Source organism: Desarmillaria tabescens, assembly GCF_030435595.1.
Source record: "Desarmillaria tabescens strain CCBAS 213 chromosome Unknown EV420scaffold_125, whole genome shotgun sequence".
NCBI lineage: Eukaryota > Fungi > Basidiomycota > Agaricomycetes > Agaricales > Physalacriaceae > Desarmillaria > Desarmillaria tabescens.
This window is the reverse complement of record NW_026848424.1, coordinates 34,293-53,121: the sequence shown is the minus strand read 5'-3', so window position 1 is coordinate 53,121 and position 18,829 is coordinate 34,293. Positions and strand designations below refer to the sequence as shown.

The 18,829-nt window shown below is 49.5% G+C and overlaps 7 protein-coding genes across 7 annotated transcripts; 3 read left to right on the top strand and 4 right to left on the bottom strand.

Moving 5' to 3' along the window:
- Positions 1-668: 668 nt before the first annotated feature.
- On the bottom strand, positions 669-2,612 carry EV420DRAFT_1590276 (uncharacterized protein). Its single transcript, XM_060474907.1, has 2 exons — positions 1,429-2,612; positions 669-1,366 (listed from the first exon to the last, which is right to left on the bottom strand). Exons 1-2 carry the CDS (start codon positions 2,252-2,254, stop codon positions 912-914), a joined length of 1,281 nt encoding a protein of 426 aa, XP_060322295.1. The 5' UTR covers positions 2,255-2,612; the 3' UTR covers positions 669-911.
- Positions 2,613-5,319: 2,707 nt separating this feature from the next.
- Positions 5,320-6,391, bottom strand: EV420DRAFT_236829 (uncharacterized protein). Its single transcript, XM_060481337.1, has one exon. It carries the CDS (start codon positions 6,192-6,194, stop codon positions 5,592-5,594), a length of 603 nt encoding a protein of 200 aa, XP_060322294.1. The 5' UTR covers positions 6,195-6,391; the 3' UTR covers positions 5,320-5,591.
- Positions 6,392-6,608: 217 nt separating this feature from the next.
- On the bottom strand, positions 6,609-6,812 carry EV420DRAFT_1281146 (uncharacterized protein; the record flags this gene model as incomplete). Its single annotated transcript, XM_060468247.1, has 1 exon — positions 6,609-6,812. The coding sequence occupies one exon, from the start codon at positions 6,810-6,812 to the stop codon at positions 6,609-6,611; it is 204 nt and encodes a 67-aa protein (XP_060322293.1).
- Positions 6,813-10,900: 4,088 nt separating this feature from the next.
- On the top strand, positions 10,901-12,569 carry EV420DRAFT_236598 (uncharacterized protein). The gene is made up of 5 exons (XM_060481336.1): positions 10,901-11,030; positions 11,081-11,111; positions 11,176-11,233; positions 11,424-11,447; positions 11,498-12,569. The coding sequence occupies exons 2-5, from the start codon at positions 11,102-11,104 to the stop codon at positions 12,285-12,287; spliced, it is 882 nt and encodes a 293-aa protein (XP_060322292.1). The 5' UTR covers positions 10,901-11,030; positions 11,081-11,101; the 3' UTR covers positions 12,288-12,569.
- EV420DRAFT_236579 (uncharacterized protein) lies at positions 12,262-13,479 on the top strand. Its single transcript, XM_060481335.1, has one exon. It carries the CDS (start codon positions 12,399-12,401, stop codon positions 13,269-13,271), a length of 873 nt encoding a protein of 290 aa, XP_060322291.1. The 5' UTR covers positions 12,262-12,398; the 3' UTR covers positions 13,272-13,479.
- A 515-nt stretch (positions 13,480-13,994) lies between these two features.
- EV420DRAFT_236559 (uncharacterized protein) lies at positions 13,995-16,089 on the top strand. Its single transcript, XM_060481334.1, has 3 exons — positions 13,995-14,044; positions 14,097-14,161; positions 14,211-16,089. The coding sequence occupies exons 2-3, from the start codon at positions 14,133-14,135 to the stop codon at positions 15,988-15,990; spliced, it is 1,809 nt and encodes a 602-aa protein (XP_060322290.1). The 5' UTR covers positions 13,995-14,044; positions 14,097-14,132; the 3' UTR covers positions 15,991-16,089.
- Positions 16,090-16,683: 594 nt separating this feature from the next.
- EV420DRAFT_1590260 (uncharacterized protein) lies at positions 16,684-18,614 on the bottom strand. Its single transcript, XM_060474906.1, has 2 exons — positions 17,447-18,614; positions 16,684-17,384 (listed from the first exon to the last, which is right to left on the bottom strand). The coding sequence occupies exons 1-2, from the start codon at positions 18,169-18,171 to the stop codon at positions 16,784-16,786; spliced, it is 1,326 nt and encodes a 441-aa protein (XP_060322289.1). The 5' UTR covers positions 18,172-18,614; the 3' UTR covers positions 16,684-16,783.
- Positions 18,615-18,829: the final 215 nt, after the last annotated feature.

Sequence of the window (18,829 nt, the reverse complement as noted above, 5' to 3'; positions counted from 1 at the left end):
CACAGTTGTCTGGCAACGTGTCCAGGCTCTCAGACAGAAAACACCTCGGAGTAGGTGTGGCGCATAAGCGACCATAGGCGACCATCATCATCATCGTGAACAGTACTGATCGTCACTCGGGTTCACAAGATTTTTTTTTCTGGAAGCCAAGTTTCATTTGGTGAGCGAACAGCTACTAAGAGTAAATGCACGAAGTAATTTCGACAACTTCAAATGGTGAAATGATGTGTACAGACTCACCATATACTTACTGTTCCCATGCCACGGGGTGACGACCGCATGATATGTTAATATTTGTCCAGAAATATACATTTCCAGACGCCTGCTAGCAATATTCCCACGTTTCAAACTTTAGCGAAATGAATGGTCCTCTATAAGCCACACTGCATACTTTCAACAGCTGAGGTACCCGGCGGTGATAACGGAGAACACGATGCATTCCCAGTTGTATCACAATGATTCTTCCCCACACTAGATCATTTTTCAGAGGTTATCGATGATGGTCCCTCGCGACGCCCTGTTTATGGCTGTGTAGCTTGGACCGGTTTCAAGCATTTTCCGCCGGGCGTTCAATGCGTTCCTACCATCGAACCAAGCGACGGTCCTAATGCAGAAACGACACGCGTGCTCACCAGAAGACCGTCGCGCTTCCTCACACACATTCGTTTACCTGTAGAAACAGAAGACAGAACTGCGGGTGTGATAGTCGCAATATGAACGCTCGTAGCGTCGCTATGTATGGAAACATATACATCGGGTACAATATTCAAACCCTTGATATCCTCACACGGGGCCAAATTTACCTCCTAGTAATACAATCGGCGAGCACAGTGGGGCTCCCTCCCTCCCGTCAAACAAACTCCAGATGCCGAGACCACATCCCCCCAGCTTGCAGTCTTCGTTCTGATAAATTAACCATTAGCCTCACACCGTCCAACAGAAGAAAAAAATGCCATACGCGCTATTTCCTGAACCGTCAACCGAACCTTGCTTCGTAGGGTGGGCAACCGTTCCTCCACCAATGCCAGAACAGCAGATCCAGATCCATCGGCACTGGCACACGCCACATAGTCGCGGCACGTATACGGCTCGCACGAGTGGGAGTTACGACTCGGACGGCTCAGACCGTGGAGTTTTACGTTCACCTCGCGTAATGATGCTCCCGATGTGCGGGCGTCCAGCTGCGCCCATAGTAACGACTTTTCAGACACATCGGGGTTGACCAGTTCGAGAGTGAGCGTCTCGATCGTGGGATTGAGTGGGATGGAGTCTATCCAGGCTAGGTTGGTGACTTGGTGCCCGATGCTGACGTAGACAGATTTGAGGCGCTTGTGGTCGTCCATGAATATGGGCGCGGTGATGTCCCCTGTTTCAAGTTTAGAAACATTGATATACAGATGGGGGGATCTTGGCATAGGTAAGACTCACCGTTGTCGTTTATGAAAAAATCGAGATGCTCGAGTGTATTACGAGTACCCGCTATGAGCCCCACAAAGGCCTTATGACGGTTTGAGGAGATAGAAAGCTCTCGAAGGCAATCTATCCTCAATGGAGAGGACTCGTGCTGTATAAACCTGGCTACGAGACCGAGGTCATCTTCCACGAGTCGAAGTGACTCAAGATAGAGATGACGACCATCATATTTGGCCGTAAGATGTTGGATATCTATATCCCTCGAGAATATCGTGATGTAGTTGAGAGACAGATGCCTGATAGTATCGCTGCATTCATACAGAATACGCGCAATACCTTCAAAACCGGAGAAAGTGACATTATCGAGGTCAAGAGACGTTAACGATGGCAATCGAAATGTCTCGAGGAAAGACGTGATAGGGGTTTCGGGGGCATCCCAAGATAGAGAACCTCGATGACTGGAGATAGATACACGCTCCAGATTCCGAAGCAAATCAAGAACGGCGGGAAATCTAATTTTCTCCCTGTGGACTAGGTAACCTGGTGTTCCCTCCAAGCCGTCTTGTATACTAAGGAACCTAACCAGAGGAGCAACAGGGGTAAAAGTTTCTTCCTGAAGCAAATTGTAAAACGACTCGCAGGTAAACTTGCTCCCGGTAAAGTAGTTTGGCAATGGCGCGTCAACGCCGGCTTGGAAGATTATGACGTGGAAGTAAAGGTGTTTGCGACTGGAAGGCAGGAACGAACGAGTGGTTAGAGAACACGCTCGTAAGGCTAGGACATCATCATGAATACGATCGATAATCTCGTCGAGAAGTTCTTGCGGCAGAGATGGTTGCATGATTGTGGTTGATTGTGGTAAGTAAGAGACGGAAGGGATAGATTGGTGCCGCTATAATGCCGCGGGAAGTGGGCCGAAGGCAAATTGAGGGGTCACGAGCTCGGAAGTGCGTGAGTACCCAGGACCTACATACTTGCTAATTAACCGGAAACTTTAGAAGACAAGCTTTCGACGCCCAGCATGCCTTATTACCCAAGAGACTGGGTTCCCGTCGTTTTTTCTAGAATAGAAAATCACACCACGAAGAAGGTCGAGACAACCGCCGGGTCCAGGTGCATGTGTTCCAATTGAATTACCTTCCCCCAAAGAGTTGGATATGTACCCCGGTGTCGAACACTTGGCTTTCCATAGCATGACGTTTTCTAGAGACCGACATCGCCTATTTCGCTAACGCGTTCGTCCCTCCGAGCCGGAGAGAAGCCCACTCACGTTGATCAAAGAGCGGACAAAAAAACAGTACCCCATCCGAAGCACCGGCGGGAGCTATTGACATCGGATCTCTCGGCACGGTAAGATTACTGTGTAGCGTCACAGGGTTCAAGATTCTAAGAAGCAATCAGGTCCGGAATATTATGATGCGAAACAGGGTCCGATTTATGTGTTATGGGTATGGAAGCTTTATAGTAAGTAAGGTCGCACGTGAAGAAGGGAGGAGAGAAAAAAAAAACGAAGGCGGAGAGAGAGGAGAATCAACACGTGTAGATTGTTCGTGAATCGCCACTGAATTTGAACCCCAATGTGGGGTTGGGTGGCCAAGCGTCCAGTGAGATGATAACAGGCCACGCATCTCCGAAGCACTGCTCTATAACATGCAAGTTACGCCTTCCACACACATGTTGATGGATACCAGTGGAGATCAACTTCACGCGGCCTAGAAAGAAATGGGCTTCCCAGTTCCCACTTGAACGATGCTAACCCAATGGGCGGTTTCGAGTCCGACAGATTCGGACACTAGGGATACTGAGATCACGGATGTAGGTGTTGAATCGACGAGCAGATGGGGTCGAGATTTGAGTGTGACGGAAGCGACCTCGCGGAAGAAGCAGGTGCCTTTGGCTTGGGGATGTAATAGGAGCAAATATAATCGGATGCCGGTCCGCTTTCCCGGTGCCATTGACTTCTGAACGTCGACCTTGTTCAAAGAAGAAGATCGATCTCTTCTCTCGTTATGTTCCCCGTTGTACGGCTAATCTTTACCAGAGGGCAATGCATCTGATATTTCGCATCTTAGCATCTCTGATAATTCATTCGTTCTAGACCACGCAATATACTAGCAGTGGAAGCTCGTAGCCACGGAGCTACACTGAAGAACTCGTTCACACAGATGTGCAAGGAACCAGCTCGGTATTCGTGAGACGACGGTACAGATGGTGGTGGTAAACTAAAGAGACGTGACATGGCAATCCCTCGTATCTATGTCACATCGGGAATAGCCGATGTAACCGGCATCCGGGTTACAAGCAGCTTCTTTCGACAACAAAACACAGCCTATTGATATCAGTACGCGCTTATCCTTTTGCGAAGGAGCATCAGCGAGGCAATCAACATACCAACTTCAAGTGACTAGTCTATTCGCGAGAGGCCTAGGCGTAGTCCACAAACTCTCTTCTTCGCATGTTTGTCTTCGTCTGGGCATCACGCAAGCGGATCATTGGATAGCGAGAGAGAGAGAATCCAATCACACTGCGGGGAAGAACTGATCTTGCTGCCACATTAATATTAAAACACGCTAAAAGGCTGCAGCCCGCAAGATAGGTTTCGCCGTTAGACTAGACCATAAGTCTTACCATTACGACAGACTTATCTCATGTTCTCTCGGCTTTATCTATCTGCGTGAGAACTCACAATCACTCTCGAGTATCTGACTCGCAGTGCATAATGCCAGTGGATCAAAACACATGCAAGTCCTCTCTGCCACTAACCAGTCATTTCGAAGAATGTACAACTTATGAAGAATCATTCATTAATCATTAATCAACCGGTATATCACAGTCCATCCATCGAGCTTCTTTCATTTTTCATTTTAACGTTCAGCAGCCCATGCGATAGAAGTTTGCATGTGGTAGTTGAGAAACACCTCCACACCTCAACGTGAGAAAGTATCACACTGTTGGTCCTCTCTTCACTCTTCAGGAACATGCAAATCCATCCGCAGTAAACGTTGCGCAACGAACATATGGTACACTCGTTACTAAACCTACCACGCATCAAATCAACATCTTTTTTTTTCTCCAGAGCAACTTAGTGGTGTGCAACACGCGTTATGTCGTGGGAGAGGCATTTCTATATTGTCCGAGCGGCTCGTGGGAAAAGGCGAGGCGGGGGATAAGTGCGCCCGAGTGCGAGTCGACTCTACCATCAATCACATTAGAATCCAGACTGCGCATGCGAGCCACCGTTATTTCTCCCCCTCTCTGGGTGGTATAAATCTGGTGTTTGCCGAGCGTGCGAAGGGTGTGGCAAGAGGCGGGGGGGGATAAGTCCGCCCGAATGCGACTCACCCATCAATCACAATTACAGGACCTAGACTGCGCAAGCGTTATTTCTACGTTTGATGCGTCCGAGGATTATGTTGTTGCAACTAACGTCGGGATTCGTGGTGAACATAACGGGACTTTGGTGAGAAGCAAGAGCGGTATCCCCGATAATAATACATGGCTGGACCGGATACCCCAGACGCAGCAAGAGTGTTTTATCGACGTTGATGCGTTAGAAAGTCCGTATGGTCGGCGCCCTGATTAGCAGGCTGGGTTGCATATGACGAGGCGGCTAATACACAGGGGTTAAAGCTGTGATTTATACGTATATTATGCGGACCTACGGAAACGGCCAGAGATAACACCTGCTGCAAAGCTCATCGACATCAGAAAGCCGGTTGTTGTCAAGCGGTTCGGTGTGGAAAGGCGTTTGTGGGTGGATTGTTGTCGCGGATATAAGGTCGAAACAGCCAGGTTAAGTGCCAGAAAGACCATGGGTTCCTAGATGACGACACAAGGCAGTTAAAGCAATTTGACAGTATGTATATTCGAAGAGAAAAAGCTCCCAAGTCCACGGGCCCACCTGTAAGTAGATATCACCACGACCTAGAACCTCGCCGTCACATCATGGGTTTTACCCACAATTGATGAAAAGAAGCGGAAGGCCATTCGCGGGTAATCCGAAAGCCAATTAGAATAGGACATGAGGAGAGAGAGAAGGTTGAAATTGCAACAGATTAGTAGTGGAGAGTTATGTAGTATCTTAGGGGCAAGGGCGTGGCGTGGTGGATAATTTAAATGCGCTGACCGTTTTGGAACGACCAGGCACGGCTGGGCGGTTAGGCGGAGGGGAGGGAATGTCATACTATGACAGGTTTCAGGACGCTCGCGGAGGAATATGCAAATCGGTTATTCGAACCGTTACTAATATACCACATACCACACTGTACAATTACACAACTATATAGACAGGGACCCGTAAGTAGTAGATAGACGACGAGAGGATAGTAAGAAAGCTGAGCATGTCGATGGTGAGGGTGTTGATACATGTATAGACTGCAGCAACAACAAGACAGAGAGAGAGGGGAAAAGGTCATATAACTTACTCCACCGCTTTCTATGTTTGTTGGACCAAACCGCCTTTCAAGCCGCCTTTCCACGCCCCGTGACCTAGACTCACAGTCCTGCTGGTAATACGGCTGGGGCTGATGGATATAGTGCCTCTCTGCCACACCCAGGGAATCTCTCCGCCCGCCCTGTATGGGAGCCAACACCGGCGGTGGGCTCTCGTACCGGTACTCCGCCTGGTCATACACCGCAGCATAGGACGCAGGCGTCGGCGGGCCAGAACTATTGCTCTCTGGCGAGGGAGGGGAGATATGGGATATAGAATGCCGGGATGACGCCTCCTGAAGAAGCGACCTCGTAGTACTGTGTCGGGGGAGAAGGCGTCGTGTGGACATAAGGTATACCCCGAGCCAGGCTGCTCCTGATACGTAGACGTGCCATTCCGATATGAATAATTCGTAGCGGACGTCGGGGTGGGCGGCATGGAGAGATGGGAGTAGGGCGAATCGGGGAGAGGCGGGCTCGGAGGACCGGAGGGCGGCGGCGGTCGCGGGGAGTGTGGCTTGTGTGAGCGGCGGTGGGGAGTCAGGGCGGGGATTGGGAGTGGTGGGCGTACAGCCTCGCAGGTTCTAGAGCAGGAGGAGGGGACACGCCGCGTTTAGCACCGCCACCCGTGGGACTGTTCATGACGCGTGAGATGACGGAGCGCGCAGAGTTGCGCCGCGAGCCCGGAGAGAGATGGATACGATAACTTGAGCGGGGCCCGTCAGCGGCGGTGCACAAGCAGAGATGGGATTAGCTAATGCAACTCACTGCTGTTGGAGGTTGTCCTGCCTCGAACACCTCGTCTCACAGCCTGGGAACGGACACTTGTGGTTCCGCTCCCCAGTGTGGACACGCGAGTGCCGTGCGAGATGGCCGCTCGTCGTAAACGCGCGGTCGCACGTCCCGCATATGTGCTTCTTCTTAGCGCCACCAGTAGTAGTAGTAGTCGCAGTCGCAGTCGAAGACATTCCAGATAGTGTCAAAGTGGTCGTTGTCGTCTTTGTGGGTTCTGCTCGGGGCATAAGTCTGGCCCTGCTCAGAGGTGGTATTATAAGAAAAACCAGAAAGAGAGAGAGAGGTGGAAATCGAGATACAGCCTCAAAAAGGCGCGACCCGTTTATGTTTCCTCCTCCGTGTTCTCTAGTACGTAACTCTTCCAATTTGCATTTGACTCAACCAATTCAATAAAAAATCATTTTCCCAAAAAGTCCCGGTGAACCGAACTGGTTCGTTTGGCTTCTCGAAGTGCCTCGCGACCAAGTTACCCGTAGTTTCACGTGTTGGATGGAGGGTGCTTCATTTGTTTCCCTCGTTCATTGCCGACAAACAGACATCGAATCGCAGCAATCCACCATCCGTCCATCTCTTCACCCACGTTTTCCCTCCTCACTCTTCCTTCTTTCCTTCTTTCTCTCTCCAACGTAATAGCGTCATTCAATACTCCGTCGACAACACCACCACCCACCTTCCTTGTCTCGTCCTCATATACATTTTACGACAACCCCACACACATCTATCCAAACCGAAATGTTTATTTCCCTCCACGCACGCCCAATTCCTGGCTAAACCTTTTTCGGTGGCGGACGGATTTTCAATTTTGGTATTCTGTCCTTCCTGTCCTGTCATTTTTTCCCATCTGCCAAAAATCCTATCGTGATCAGATCTCGATTCTCAATTTCTCAGGTAGCCTTTTCCAACTTTTTTTTTTTCGCTCCCTTCTCGTCTTCTTTCTAAACTTCCTCGAATGTTCTCATGTAATGTGTGTGCAACTCGCGGGTGCTTTGGTCTTCGTAACGGAACCCTCCGAATTCATGGCTCCCCCCCCCTCCCATCTCAATTTCCAACGCCTCCCCCTCTTCTGTCACCGGGCCCAATGGAGCTTCCCGAAATTTCGGAATATTCCCTCTTCGCACTCTAATGCAGCAACTGGGAACCGACGAGTTGGTATATACTCGTTGCAGTCGTCTATCATTGTTCGAATGAAAAACCCACCTCCTGCCTTACCTTATGACCGACGACGACATCAGACCCTGATCAACAAAATCTAACTGGCACTGTCAATTAGTTGGTAAGTTGTATCTGTCTGCAACATATACGAACGAGTCCAGAAGGTTCGAGAGCAAAACCTTCAACCCGTAACGTTTTTTTTTTTTTCAAGCTTCGGGTGGCGCAGCAGAAGTACCTTTCTTTCGCGGCAGAAGGTCGTTGCAATCGTGGGTTCACCCTACAAATTCGACGGTTCCGTTGGAAAAGATGTGGCCACGGTATCGTTTGCCTAAACTTCGAACCTTGAGATTTACGCGACCTTTGAATCTTGGAGGTAATACCTTGGAAAAACATGCCCGCTTTCCCCGGTGGGGGCGGTCCATCAAATTACGGTATTCACAACGGTGAACGGTAGCTTGTTCTCCCTTTGCCTTCGCGCGCCCCATGGAGTCTACGTTCTCCTCAGCATTGGGCACGACGAACACGAACGCGAGCTTGAGGCGAACCCCGAGTCCAAAGATAAAATCCTTTCTTACGACTTGTCCAACCCGGGGCAGTGATGCGCCTCTGACTTCCGCGCTCCTTGTCAATTGCTTTCTTGCTCTCCCCCCTATGAACGATGCGATATTAATAGCGTCCTTTCACGTTTTAATTATGGCTTGTCAGAATACGTCGCTGGAGCATTGCGTGAGATTGGGACGTAAATACATGGAACGAAATTGAAACGAACTTTTTTGGGAGAGCAGCTGCTGCTCCGCGGCTGGTCAACCGCCACTGTTCACAGTTCCTCGGTTATCCAGAGTACGTATTTGAAAAGTCAAACTCCTTACCATCTGCATTGTGATGGCGCCCTCTTGGACCCGCCTCTCTGCCATTCGGAGAATCCTGAAATTCCAATGATGTCACAGCTCTGATGGGAGTTCGACCCTCCCAACGACTGATAACCGTGGGCTCGTTCAGGCACGCGCATCATCAAATGACTATCGCATCCCTTGCCTTGAAGGAGATAAATCCAAGGGAAAGCGGAGGCTTTTAATTTTGATTTGCATGGCTTGACTGAAGGTGAAACCTGTAATGGACCAACATTCAAGTTTCGCATGGGAGGCTAGTAAGAAAGAAAGGAAAACAATATTGACCATTGTTCGCAACGCGATGTCGACATGAGAAGAATCGCACGCTTGACGTTCCGGGGCCCATAGCACTGGCATGGAATGGACTTAAAGCTGCAATAGTAGTACATACGTCCAAGTCAATCACCGGTCCGAACATCCTGACAACGAACGTTTCACTTACCCATAATGGGCAGCTCAGACTGAATACATTGTGAGCGAACAGAACGGACGCTTTAGCCAGATCGGCGTGTACACTCCATAGCGGCAACCAAAGAAATTAAGAAGAAAATGAGCTTCGCTGGAGAGACGTGAGTGCGTCAAACAACACTCAGTAACGAAACAGTTCACCTCGAACATCTCCGAGAGAGGCGGAATTGAGGAGGTACGCAGCCTAACGACAGGCTGCAACGAACTCCCTGATTTCCCTGTCCCTGCCTTATGACCGACGAGAATGTATCGACATCAGTCCCTGAACCCTGATCACCCAGATAGGCGCATCGAGCAAGAATAACGCCCTGAAGCATTCCTGAGCCCCGTGTTGCTTATACGAGTTCAGGACACGGGACCGACATTCTGAACGTTTGACTAGGGAAAAAAGCACGTTGGAGATAAGATAAGGACATAAGTAAACCGTGCATACTTGGGTCTTGATGTTTCACGAACGAAAGAGGCCTAACTCAAAAACCAGTTCCAACTGCTGTGCTTTGATATCATAAGAATCAGATGGTGGGAAGAATCACGGGGTAAACGTACATAGATATTCATGATCCCTTATCCCGTAACCTCTGCTTCTTTTCATCTCTTGGCGGCGAATTCTCTGGTGCGTATTGATCACCATATATAGAGAGAATCCTACGCGGAGATTAGAACCAATATGAATGCCTTCGATAAATTGGATGTCACTTGCGTCCTTCAGTCAAGGTTCTGCCAATGCCAGGAGATGCACGGTCCAAATGTCCGTCGCTATAACACGATAGCCGGGGTAGGCTCAGACGTTTGCGGACGCTTTCATGAAAATGGTCAGTTTATGACCCGGAGTACTAGTAGCGTGTATATCACTGTCAGAGTGAGACTTTGTAAACAAGAGAGAGATGCTCACAAATAAATGATGGAGTGCATCGTCGGGGGTGATAGCATTTCCGTCATCTAGCCCTTGATGTGAATGACTGTCCCACACTATGAGGCACTAGATGATACACTACAATCCTTAGCACTCACACATATCCGCAGATAAGATCTCTCGCTTATGTCCTTGGAACACTTTCATTGGCCCCAGATGGCATCGCAGCCGTTCAACCGCGTAACAATTGATGTCGCTTCCAGAGAGCAGAATCTGTCTAAAATTGCCGGCGCTTGAAAGTTATATAATGGCGATATTTGTGTGCGCATATACGAGCATCGGTGGAGATAACGAAGAGTATGACATCGCAACCTCGGGCCTAAACTACGACGACATGAATCGGTTTGAGATATCCAGAGCCGGCGTCCACTTCGACGTCCGGCGGCCATGAGGAAGTTGTTGGTATTTCCAGAACTGAGTCCGACATCCCGATATCAAAAGAACTAAAAAGAGCGAGTTAGTGGAGACGCCGGCTCAGTACGAACAAACAATTCACGGAGCTTTTTCCCAGATGGATAACCCCAGATTCCCCGCCGGTTAGAGTCGCAACACTCCGGTAAAATCACGCTATGACAGGATCATTACAGTGCCCGCTGATGCAGATGCTCCACTGCATGGACGAAAATGAAGTCGCCGTAGCGTGGAAAGAGGACGTTACCAAGCCATCGGAGAGTATCATAGTTATGCAGCGGGATTCATTGACAGAGCGAGATGAGGGAGAACATCAGTGGAGGAGGGAAGGAATCAGAAGAGCCGAGACCAGCTACGTCACGCGTTGTTTGTCTGAGCTTGGGTGCCAAATACAGGCACCGACGCGCCACTTACCTTCTCCCGTCCACAATAAACAGGGCGTAAACATCTGTCTTCGGCATTACTGTTCATATCACTGCAGGAAATGGTACAACTTAGCGAGAAGGAATACCACACCTCATTCACAGCACTCTCGATCCTGGTACAAAATCCATCCGGTAAAAATGAAACCATTCGAAGTCTCTTCTCCTTATTTAAAGCGCCGTAGCCCTTGTGGTGATATACATCAATGTACTGCAGTGCGACGTCTTTTTCTCAATTGGGTGACAGTTATGATCATCATTCTCAAGGTTGCTTTGTAAGGTAGCAGGACAAGGGCTCTCTCTCGGTGGCGAATAGTCGGCATGGAGATGTCAGAAAGGCAAGCGTGGCTGTTTCCTTCCCTTTGTCCTCATACTCATATAAAAGCCTTTGCAATACTGTCAAAATCTACATCTGCTCTTTCCCACCTCTTCCCATTTCTGCCTTTGTCTCTGGTAAGGACGTGTTTCTGTCCGCCATTTCGTATCTCAAGAAGTTTGACTCTGGCGCTCTAATTGAGAAGATCGAAGAACCATGACCGGGAAATCATCGCAGTACGTTCTTCTCGAATAACTCGATGGGTTTGTACTCACGTCGGTAGTAGGACATCCCATGAGCCTATTGTTCTTTGCGATCATTGTCAACATGCATTCTGTCCATCCGATACTCGCCCGCCCGCTTCTTTCGCAGAACAGTGTCGCGGTTTCTATACCCCTTCGAGCAGGCAACGCGAAGAGATCCTCCGCAAAAAATCACGTCTTGAAGGCGTTGCCGATGATTACGACCGCGAATTAACACGACTGCGCGACATCGTCACCCAGCTAGAATCGGGAAGAGCCCAAGTACAGACCCATATCGACGACTACGCTAGCCTAGCTTCAGCGCCTATCCGTCGTCTGCGCAATCCCCTTTCCCAGCCAAATAATTATCAACCTTTCTTTTCTTCACTTGCGCAACATGACCCAGACAAGATTCTCAAGCGCATATTCACTTTCGCCTGCTACCGCGGCGAAGACGACGCCTTCGACTCTCACCTTCACTGGCTAACCCCGTTGGTAATATCACACGTCTGCTCTCACTGGCGCAAGGTATCCTTGGATATGCCTGAGATGTGGTCATACCTAGACGTCACCTGGGACCTAAACCCGAAGTCCAATCTAGAACTCTTACGTATGTATATCGCCCGCACTAAAATGGACACGCCATTATCGGTCAGGATTAATTCGGACATGGAGCTCTTCAACCTCCACTACCGCGCCTTTAGTCTAGTCCTGGAGCATGCCAAACGATGGAGGGAGGCAATCATCATCGTTGATCATCAGCTGCTTTGGCAGTTCCTCCCTGACTCCTTTGACATCTTGGAGAAGCTAGTGCTTCGTATTCTGAACATTTAAAGAGACCAAATTGTCGAGTATTTTAAATTTGTCCCGAAACTTCGCCATGTCAAAATAGACGCGGCGTTTAGCGATTTATTATCTCCTTTCTATGCGGAAAGCCCGGGCCTAATGGGTGGGACAGATGTCCCGGACGTTGTTTGTTTTGAGTCATGCCAACTCGATGCACCAGGTCTTCATCTCTCGCTCTTCCCCCCGTTCCGCAGCGGCTCTCTCCAGTGGACCAACCTACAAGCGCTGACCCTCCATTCCCTCTCTTCCGACTTCGAGATGCTCTTAGACACCATAACCATGCCCAACTTGGATCGGTTCAGCCTAGTCTTAGACAAAGACTACAAGTTCGACATCTCCCTGTTTCTTTCCCTTCTCTCCCTTGTTGAGCGCTCCGAATGCAAGCTTAGCGCGTTCACTCTGGACATGACATATTGTCGTGGGGAACACGTCCAGTCACACATAGAGAAACTTGAATATGAAAATGAGCTACGGGAGTTTTTGGAAGCGATTCCTTCGATTACGGAGCTTCGGGTCATCGCGCCACTAGGCTCGGGGTGTAGACATTGTGGTCATATATTACCGTTAGTGATCGAGTGGCTCCTCGTCTTGAGTAACGATGATCCGAGTATGATACTCCCCCATCTGAGGAACCTGGAGTTTGTCTGGGCAGCTTTGACGACTCGGAATGTGATGCCGCTCAGGTCTATGGTGGAGAGTCGGGTGGAGGAACGTGTTATGTTTGGAGATGGAGAAGACGGGGAAGCGAGTGGAGACGTAAGTGTGGGCGGGTTTGGAGATGACATTAGCATGGGTGATGCTTCTTCCGAGACGAGTGTTCTTTCGAGTGAGGGCGACAGCGGTGATCCTGTTGTTGTCAGCGCTCTTCGGTCTCTCGTTATGGAATCACGAGGAGAAATAGATGTGGACAATTTCCTGTGGGAGTGGATGAAGGATGTAAGAACTCGAGGGATGGTCGTGTATCTACGGTAGTCTTTACTTTCTTGTTCTCTTGTCGCATGTTGATTTACTTTTTCATTGGTACACTATGACTTAAAGATAATAATTGCATCATACGAACTGTATAGTATACGTCCTTCGTAACTGATGCGTTCTTACAAAATAACCGTACTTTCTGTCCATCATTGAATAGCCACTAGGGATCGTCTTTGCCTGGTTCCTCGGCGCGATTCACCACTCGTTATGTCGCTCTCACCATCGGTCAGAGACCTGGTTTACAGGTTCAGTCAAGTTATACATTTTCCATCGTCTTGAGCTGCAATGCCAAAACCCCTATGAAGCCGAAGAGCCGAACATGACTTACGTCACGCGTTATTTGCTTGAGCTTGGTCAGTCAACAAATACCCAGCCCATATGGCATCTTTCCTCTCTCTTCCATCTCACCGCATGATAGACAGCGTCTTGACTCTTGCCTCAAGCATCGGTGGTTATATATGTATTCTGTGAAATTCGCCGTGCTTCCAATCCAACGACTATGCGGTATGTTCCGTTATGGTGATCTATTTTCATCGCTAAAGATTCCGTTTAGGTAGCAGGACAAAGGCTCTCTTTTAATCAGGAGATTAGACGGCGAATATTCTTTCATGCGCTTTAGTATGGGGATAGGGAATCATGGAAATGAGTCAGGTGCGGAACCTTTTCTTTCCCTTTGTCTCCATTCTCATATATATCGCCTGACAGGACTGTCGACTGCCTTTGCTGCATCTGCATTTTCTCACTTCTCCCCATTTCTGTCCCCGTCTCAGGTATCGAACTACTTCTTCGTACCATCTCATATCTCAAGCAGTTTCAGTTTAGCGTTTCCACTGAGAGCATTGTTCGCTTCTTTGTACCATGACCGGAAAAAGAAAGTCAAGATCGTGGTATGTTCTTGAATAACTCAGATAGCTATTTTACTCACATTTATAGTAGGAACGTCCTTCTACCTATCGTTCTTTGTGATCAATGCAAACACACATTCTCCCTAGCCGACGCTGGCCCACCGGTTTCTTTCGCAGAACAATGTCGCACTTTCTATTCCCCGTCAAACAGGCAGCGCAAAACTATCTTCCGTGAGAAATCGCGTCTTGAAGGCATTGCCGCCGATTACGACTGCGAACTAACGCGATTGCGCGACATCGTCGCTCAACTCGAATCAAGAAGAGCAGATGTGCAAACCCACATCAACATCTGCGTCAGCCTATCTTCTGCGCCAGTTCGTCGCCTGCGCAATCCCCTTTCCCAGCCAGATGATTCACTTACCCTTTCCTTATCTTCACAACATGACCCAGACAAAATTCTCAAGCGCATACTCATCTTTGCCTGCTACCGTGACGACGACAACGACGCTAACTCTCATCTTCAATGGCTAACCCCGTTAGTGATATCACATGTATGCTCTCACTGGCGCAAGCTATCGTTGGACATGCCCGAGATGTGGTCATATCTCGACGTCACCCAGGATCTTGATCCGGATTCTAATCTGGAGCTCTTGCACCTGTACATCGCTCGTGCTAGAGCGAACACCCCATTATCTGTCAGGATCGAGTTGGACATCCACCACGCCTACGCACGTCGGCACGTCCTCAATCTGGTCCTGGGTCATGCCGGGCGATGGAAGGAGGCAATCATCGTCGTTGATCACGGACAGCTCTGGCGCTTCCTCTCTTACCCCTTTGACATCCTAGAGAGCCTGGTGCTTCGCGTCGGGGACATCCCAAGCGATCATCCCGTCGAGCAATTCAAATTTGTCCCTCGACTTCGCTATGTCAACGTGGACGCAGCGCTGGGCGTTTTGTCACTTCCGTACGGCGTGCGATGCATGGACCTAAGGGGACAGGCAGACCACTCCGAGGTGGTTCGTCTAGGGGCATACCAGCTTGATACACCAGTCCTCCATCTCTCGCTCTTCCCCGTATTCACCGATGCCCCCGTCCGGTTGATCCATATCCAAGCATTGACTCTTCATGCCCTCCCCTCGGACTTCGACACGTTCGCACAGACAGTGACTATCCCTTTCCTGGATCGTCTCAGCATTCTCTTCGGCAAAGACTATACATTCGACGTCTCATTCCATTCCCTTCTTTCCCTCATCAAGCGCTCCAAATGCCAGCTTAGCGCGTTCAGCCTTGACATGACGCAGTGTCCAGGGGATCACTGTTCCTCGCACATACAGAAGCTCCAGAGCGGAGACATCGTGTTGTGGGACTTTTTGGATGGGGTTTCTTCAATTAGGGAGCTCTGCGTCATCGAACCTCGCGATTCGGAGTGTGTACATTGTAATATGGTTACGATGCTGCTGCGGTGGCTCGTGGTCGATGATGCACGTAGTACTCCTCTGATTCTCCCCCATCTGAGGATGTTGGAGCTCGTTTGGACGGCTTTGCCGGATGTGGATTCGCTCAAGACTATGGTGGAGAGTAGGGCGGAGGAACGTGTCGTAGTAAGAAGGATCGCGACTCCGGTCGATGTCGAGGCTGAGGAAGGGAGTAGAAGTATGAACGAGGGTGACGAGACCAGTATGAGCGACACTTCTTTCGAGACTTGTCGCTCGAGTATCCCTTCGAGTGAATGCGACAGCGACGATGATGTCGTTGTCAGCGCTCTGGAGTCTCTGGTCATCGGGACGCGAGCAGAGATAGAGGAGAACGATAACATGACGGAATGGATGGACGAGCTGAGAGCTCGCGGTATGACGGTGCATTTATGGTAGTCTTTTTTCTCCTTGTTCTCTCAACATGTTTACCCGATTTCTTACTGGTACATTATATCACATTATACCTCTAGGATACATACACTTTTCGACGTTTAATTAATTATATGTAGCCTTCCGATAACAGACCCTTGTGTCGCGTGCGTCATTGGATGACTAGGACCGGTTTCGAACGGCTTTGATAATCGTTCTCTACTTATGACGAGGAAGAAGGATCATAGTGACGTTTGGGGGGCTTTGTCTCGGGTCTGCATACGCCTGGAAACGACATATGGGTTCACGGGATGGGTCAACAGTGAGCCTCGCTTAAGCTTTAGTGCGTCAACCACGGCGCCCGCTAGCCTTGCAAACTGGTTCAGTAGTATCAATCACTGTCCAGAACGCGTCGAATGCATCATACATGACTTTGTCGGCGCGTGCGTGACTCGGTACTTCTGAAACCGACGGAGATTGCGGAAACCTCGCTAATAGCCAGTGGCCATATATTACAAGGGTGGCTTCTATGGATGGGTTCTCTCTCGGAGCTCAAGTTCCAGTGTCGATGACTTTGATCTGCTACTAGGCCGAGAAGCCTCGGGAAATGGGATACGACGGTCCTGATCTCTTGGTAGTTCGTATTCGCGTGCTAATAATGAGATTCGCAGGAAACTGGTAAGCGGGCCCGATCTCAAGTCGTCGCACTTTTTCCGAAGCAGGTGATATTGTCGGCTCCGAACAAGTCCTTAGGTATGTACTACATTTCTATTAGTGTTGTTAGAACAAGTAACTTATATGTACTCTAGATATTACTAAGTTATCTCTTTGCTATCTCCTTAAGCCGTAAATGCGACACCATAAAATCAGTATCGGCCATTAATACTCCCCCGCCTTCCTCTCTCCCAATCCAAGCGGATGCTTCCGCCCTAAACGCCCTGGTCTGCTTGACCCTGAACAGCGAGACAGGTATGGGTATCATAAATTTGAGGTACCACCCATCCTGCATCAGCTCCTCCGCGTCATCCCAGTCCTCTTCCTCCTCCCCGTCCGAAAATTCGAATTCGTAATTCTTCCGCACAGGTAAACACCTAACGTTGCAACGCCGTTTTCTCATAAACCAGTTCACCCTGGTAGTCTTCCTCCACACGGGGAACGCGCAGATGCCTTGAGAGCCATTGGATTTTCCCCATGCAATCGGCCCTCGATAGTCGACGTAGAAGTCTGATTGCATGTAGTTGGGTTCAAGATCGGGATTCGGATTCGGAGGAGTCTTTGAAAGCGCAAGAGGATCGTAGTCGAACGACTGGCATCGAAAGTCGATGTACCGAATGTCTGGGGTGTTCTCCATGGGGACACCATCCCACCGTTCTGGATCTTTGAGAATGAAGTGCATTCGTGCTGGAATCGCGATCACTTGGCTGGACAGGAAGCGCAGATCAGTACAGGAAGAAGAATACAAGGAAGAAAACATTCAACGAACCTGTCATCCATATCCCAAATATCAAAGAACTGTCCGCTCTTCTCGTAGAATGTCAGAGAGGCGTTCATATCCCAGACCGTCGGAGCGGTCTTGGAACGGCGGGAACCGCTATCTTCTGCATTGGGTTCATCGTCGTCCGCGCAAACGTCGCGTACACGAAGCTTCTGGGGGAGACTGAACCGCTCTGGGACAAGGCGCTTACTCGTCAGGGAACAGAGATCGGCGCGACGAGAAAAGGGTAGCTTCTGGCCGAAAAAATGGGTCGGTAGTGGTAGTTTAGGGGCCAAGAAGGTTCTGGGTGGAAGAATGGGGACCGGAAGACCGTCTTCGTCAGGGATAGTAGGAATGTCGTCGTCGGGACAAGGATAGACGACGATGTCATCTCCATTTTCGAGAGCGTCGTCTTCGGTATTAAACCCTTTACCCGGTAGTTTTTGAGCACGAATAGTGTCTGTGGACGAGTTTCTCTTCTTTGGGAACATGTACAGAGATTCTTCATCTTTATGGCCGTTTAATGTTACGCGGCTTCGTGAATGTTGTCTATGCGGGCGTCCTCGATTACGAGTGGCAGTGGCACGGAGAGTTTCCGTCGAGTCAGTTCTTCGAAGTGGGGGTAGAAAAGGCTCTGGAGTACATGGACGGTCATAGATCTCTGGCTTGAGCGGCTGTGCGGGTGTAGCATGGAGTAAGTTGCTCGAGGCGTAGGTTCTAATGATGCGGGCCATGTAGGGAGACAGGAAATCGAGAGTACTAGTAGACGAAAGTCAACGTTTAAAGTCAACTATTAAAGGTGGCTTCTGGTTAACTATAAGCAGATCAATAATCGGGCACAAAGTATACATGCCACTCACGGAACAAAGGCCAGCCTCAAGGCCTTTGTTTGTGTATTTGCTGTTGTAATATACTTCCCGTGATCACGGACATGAGGCGTGGATATATGTACTTTGGAGAGAAATTCCAGTAGGTGGTGTCGCGGTGAGTATCATCCTCCAAGGCAGCGGAGGCTGCAACTTGCGATGTGCCCCCTGTCGGAGCCGTGCGGCGCGAGCCTTTACCCTTGAAAATGCTGATAACTGTTTCTGGGACCTCGTTGCCCCACAAAAAGATACTTCTGTTATGATACTGATCCAAGTCAATATCTGATGGTGACCAGGCTATTCAAAGATCGCCATGGCAGTCAAGTTTTCGATCGTTTACTTGATCGTGGTCGCTGCGAAATTTCGTCGGCCCGGCATCTTCCGATCATCCATGCCGCGCTGCCGCACCCACTTCGTATTACGTGAGTGACCCTGATCCTCCCTTTAACCACCAGCACCGGGACAAGGAAGTCAGGACCCGGATAATCTTCTTCAGTACTGCCTACATTCATTGTCTCTCGAATGC

Bases quoted from the DNA above. Each gene is read 5' to 3' on its own strand.
- EV420DRAFT_1590276 (XM_060474907.1), bottom strand. From the start codon at position 2,254: ATGCAACCATCTCTGCCGCAAGAACTTCTCGACGAGATTATCGATCGT. The intron at 1,367-1,428 runs GTGAGTCTTACC...AACTTGAAACAG, and splicing joins TTTTTTCATAAACGACAACG to GGGACATCACCGCGCCCATA.
- EV420DRAFT_236829 (XM_060481337.1), bottom strand. From the start codon at position 6,194: ATGTCCACACGACGCCTTCTCCCCCGACACAGTACTACGAGGTCGCTT.
- EV420DRAFT_236598 (XM_060481336.1), top strand. The intron at 11,234-11,423 runs GCAAGCGTGGCT...AGAAGATCGAAG, and splicing joins GGCATGGAGATGTCAGAAAG to AACCATGACCGGGAAATCAT. The intron at 11,448-11,497 runs GTACGTTCTTCT...CGTCGGTAGTAG, and splicing joins ATGACCGGGAAATCATCGCA to GACATCCCATGAGCCTATTG.
- EV420DRAFT_236579 (XM_060481335.1), top strand. From the start codon at position 12,399: ATGGGTGGGACAGATGTCCCGGACGTTGTTTGTTTTGAGTCATGCCAA.
- EV420DRAFT_236559 (XM_060481334.1), top strand. From the start codon at position 14,133: ATGACCGGAAAAAGAAAGTCAAGATCGTG. The intron at 14,162-14,210 runs GTATGTTCTTGA...CATTTATAGTAG, and splicing joins AAAAGAAAGTCAAGATCGTG to GAACGTCCTTCTACCTATCG.
- EV420DRAFT_1590260 (XM_060474906.1), bottom strand. From the start codon at position 18,171: ATGGCCCGCATCATTAGAACCTACGCCTCGAGCAACTTACTCCATGCT. The intron at 17,385-17,446 runs GTTCGTTGAATG...CTTCCTGTCCAG, and splicing joins ATTTGGGATATGGATGACAG to CCAAGTGATCGCGATTCCAG.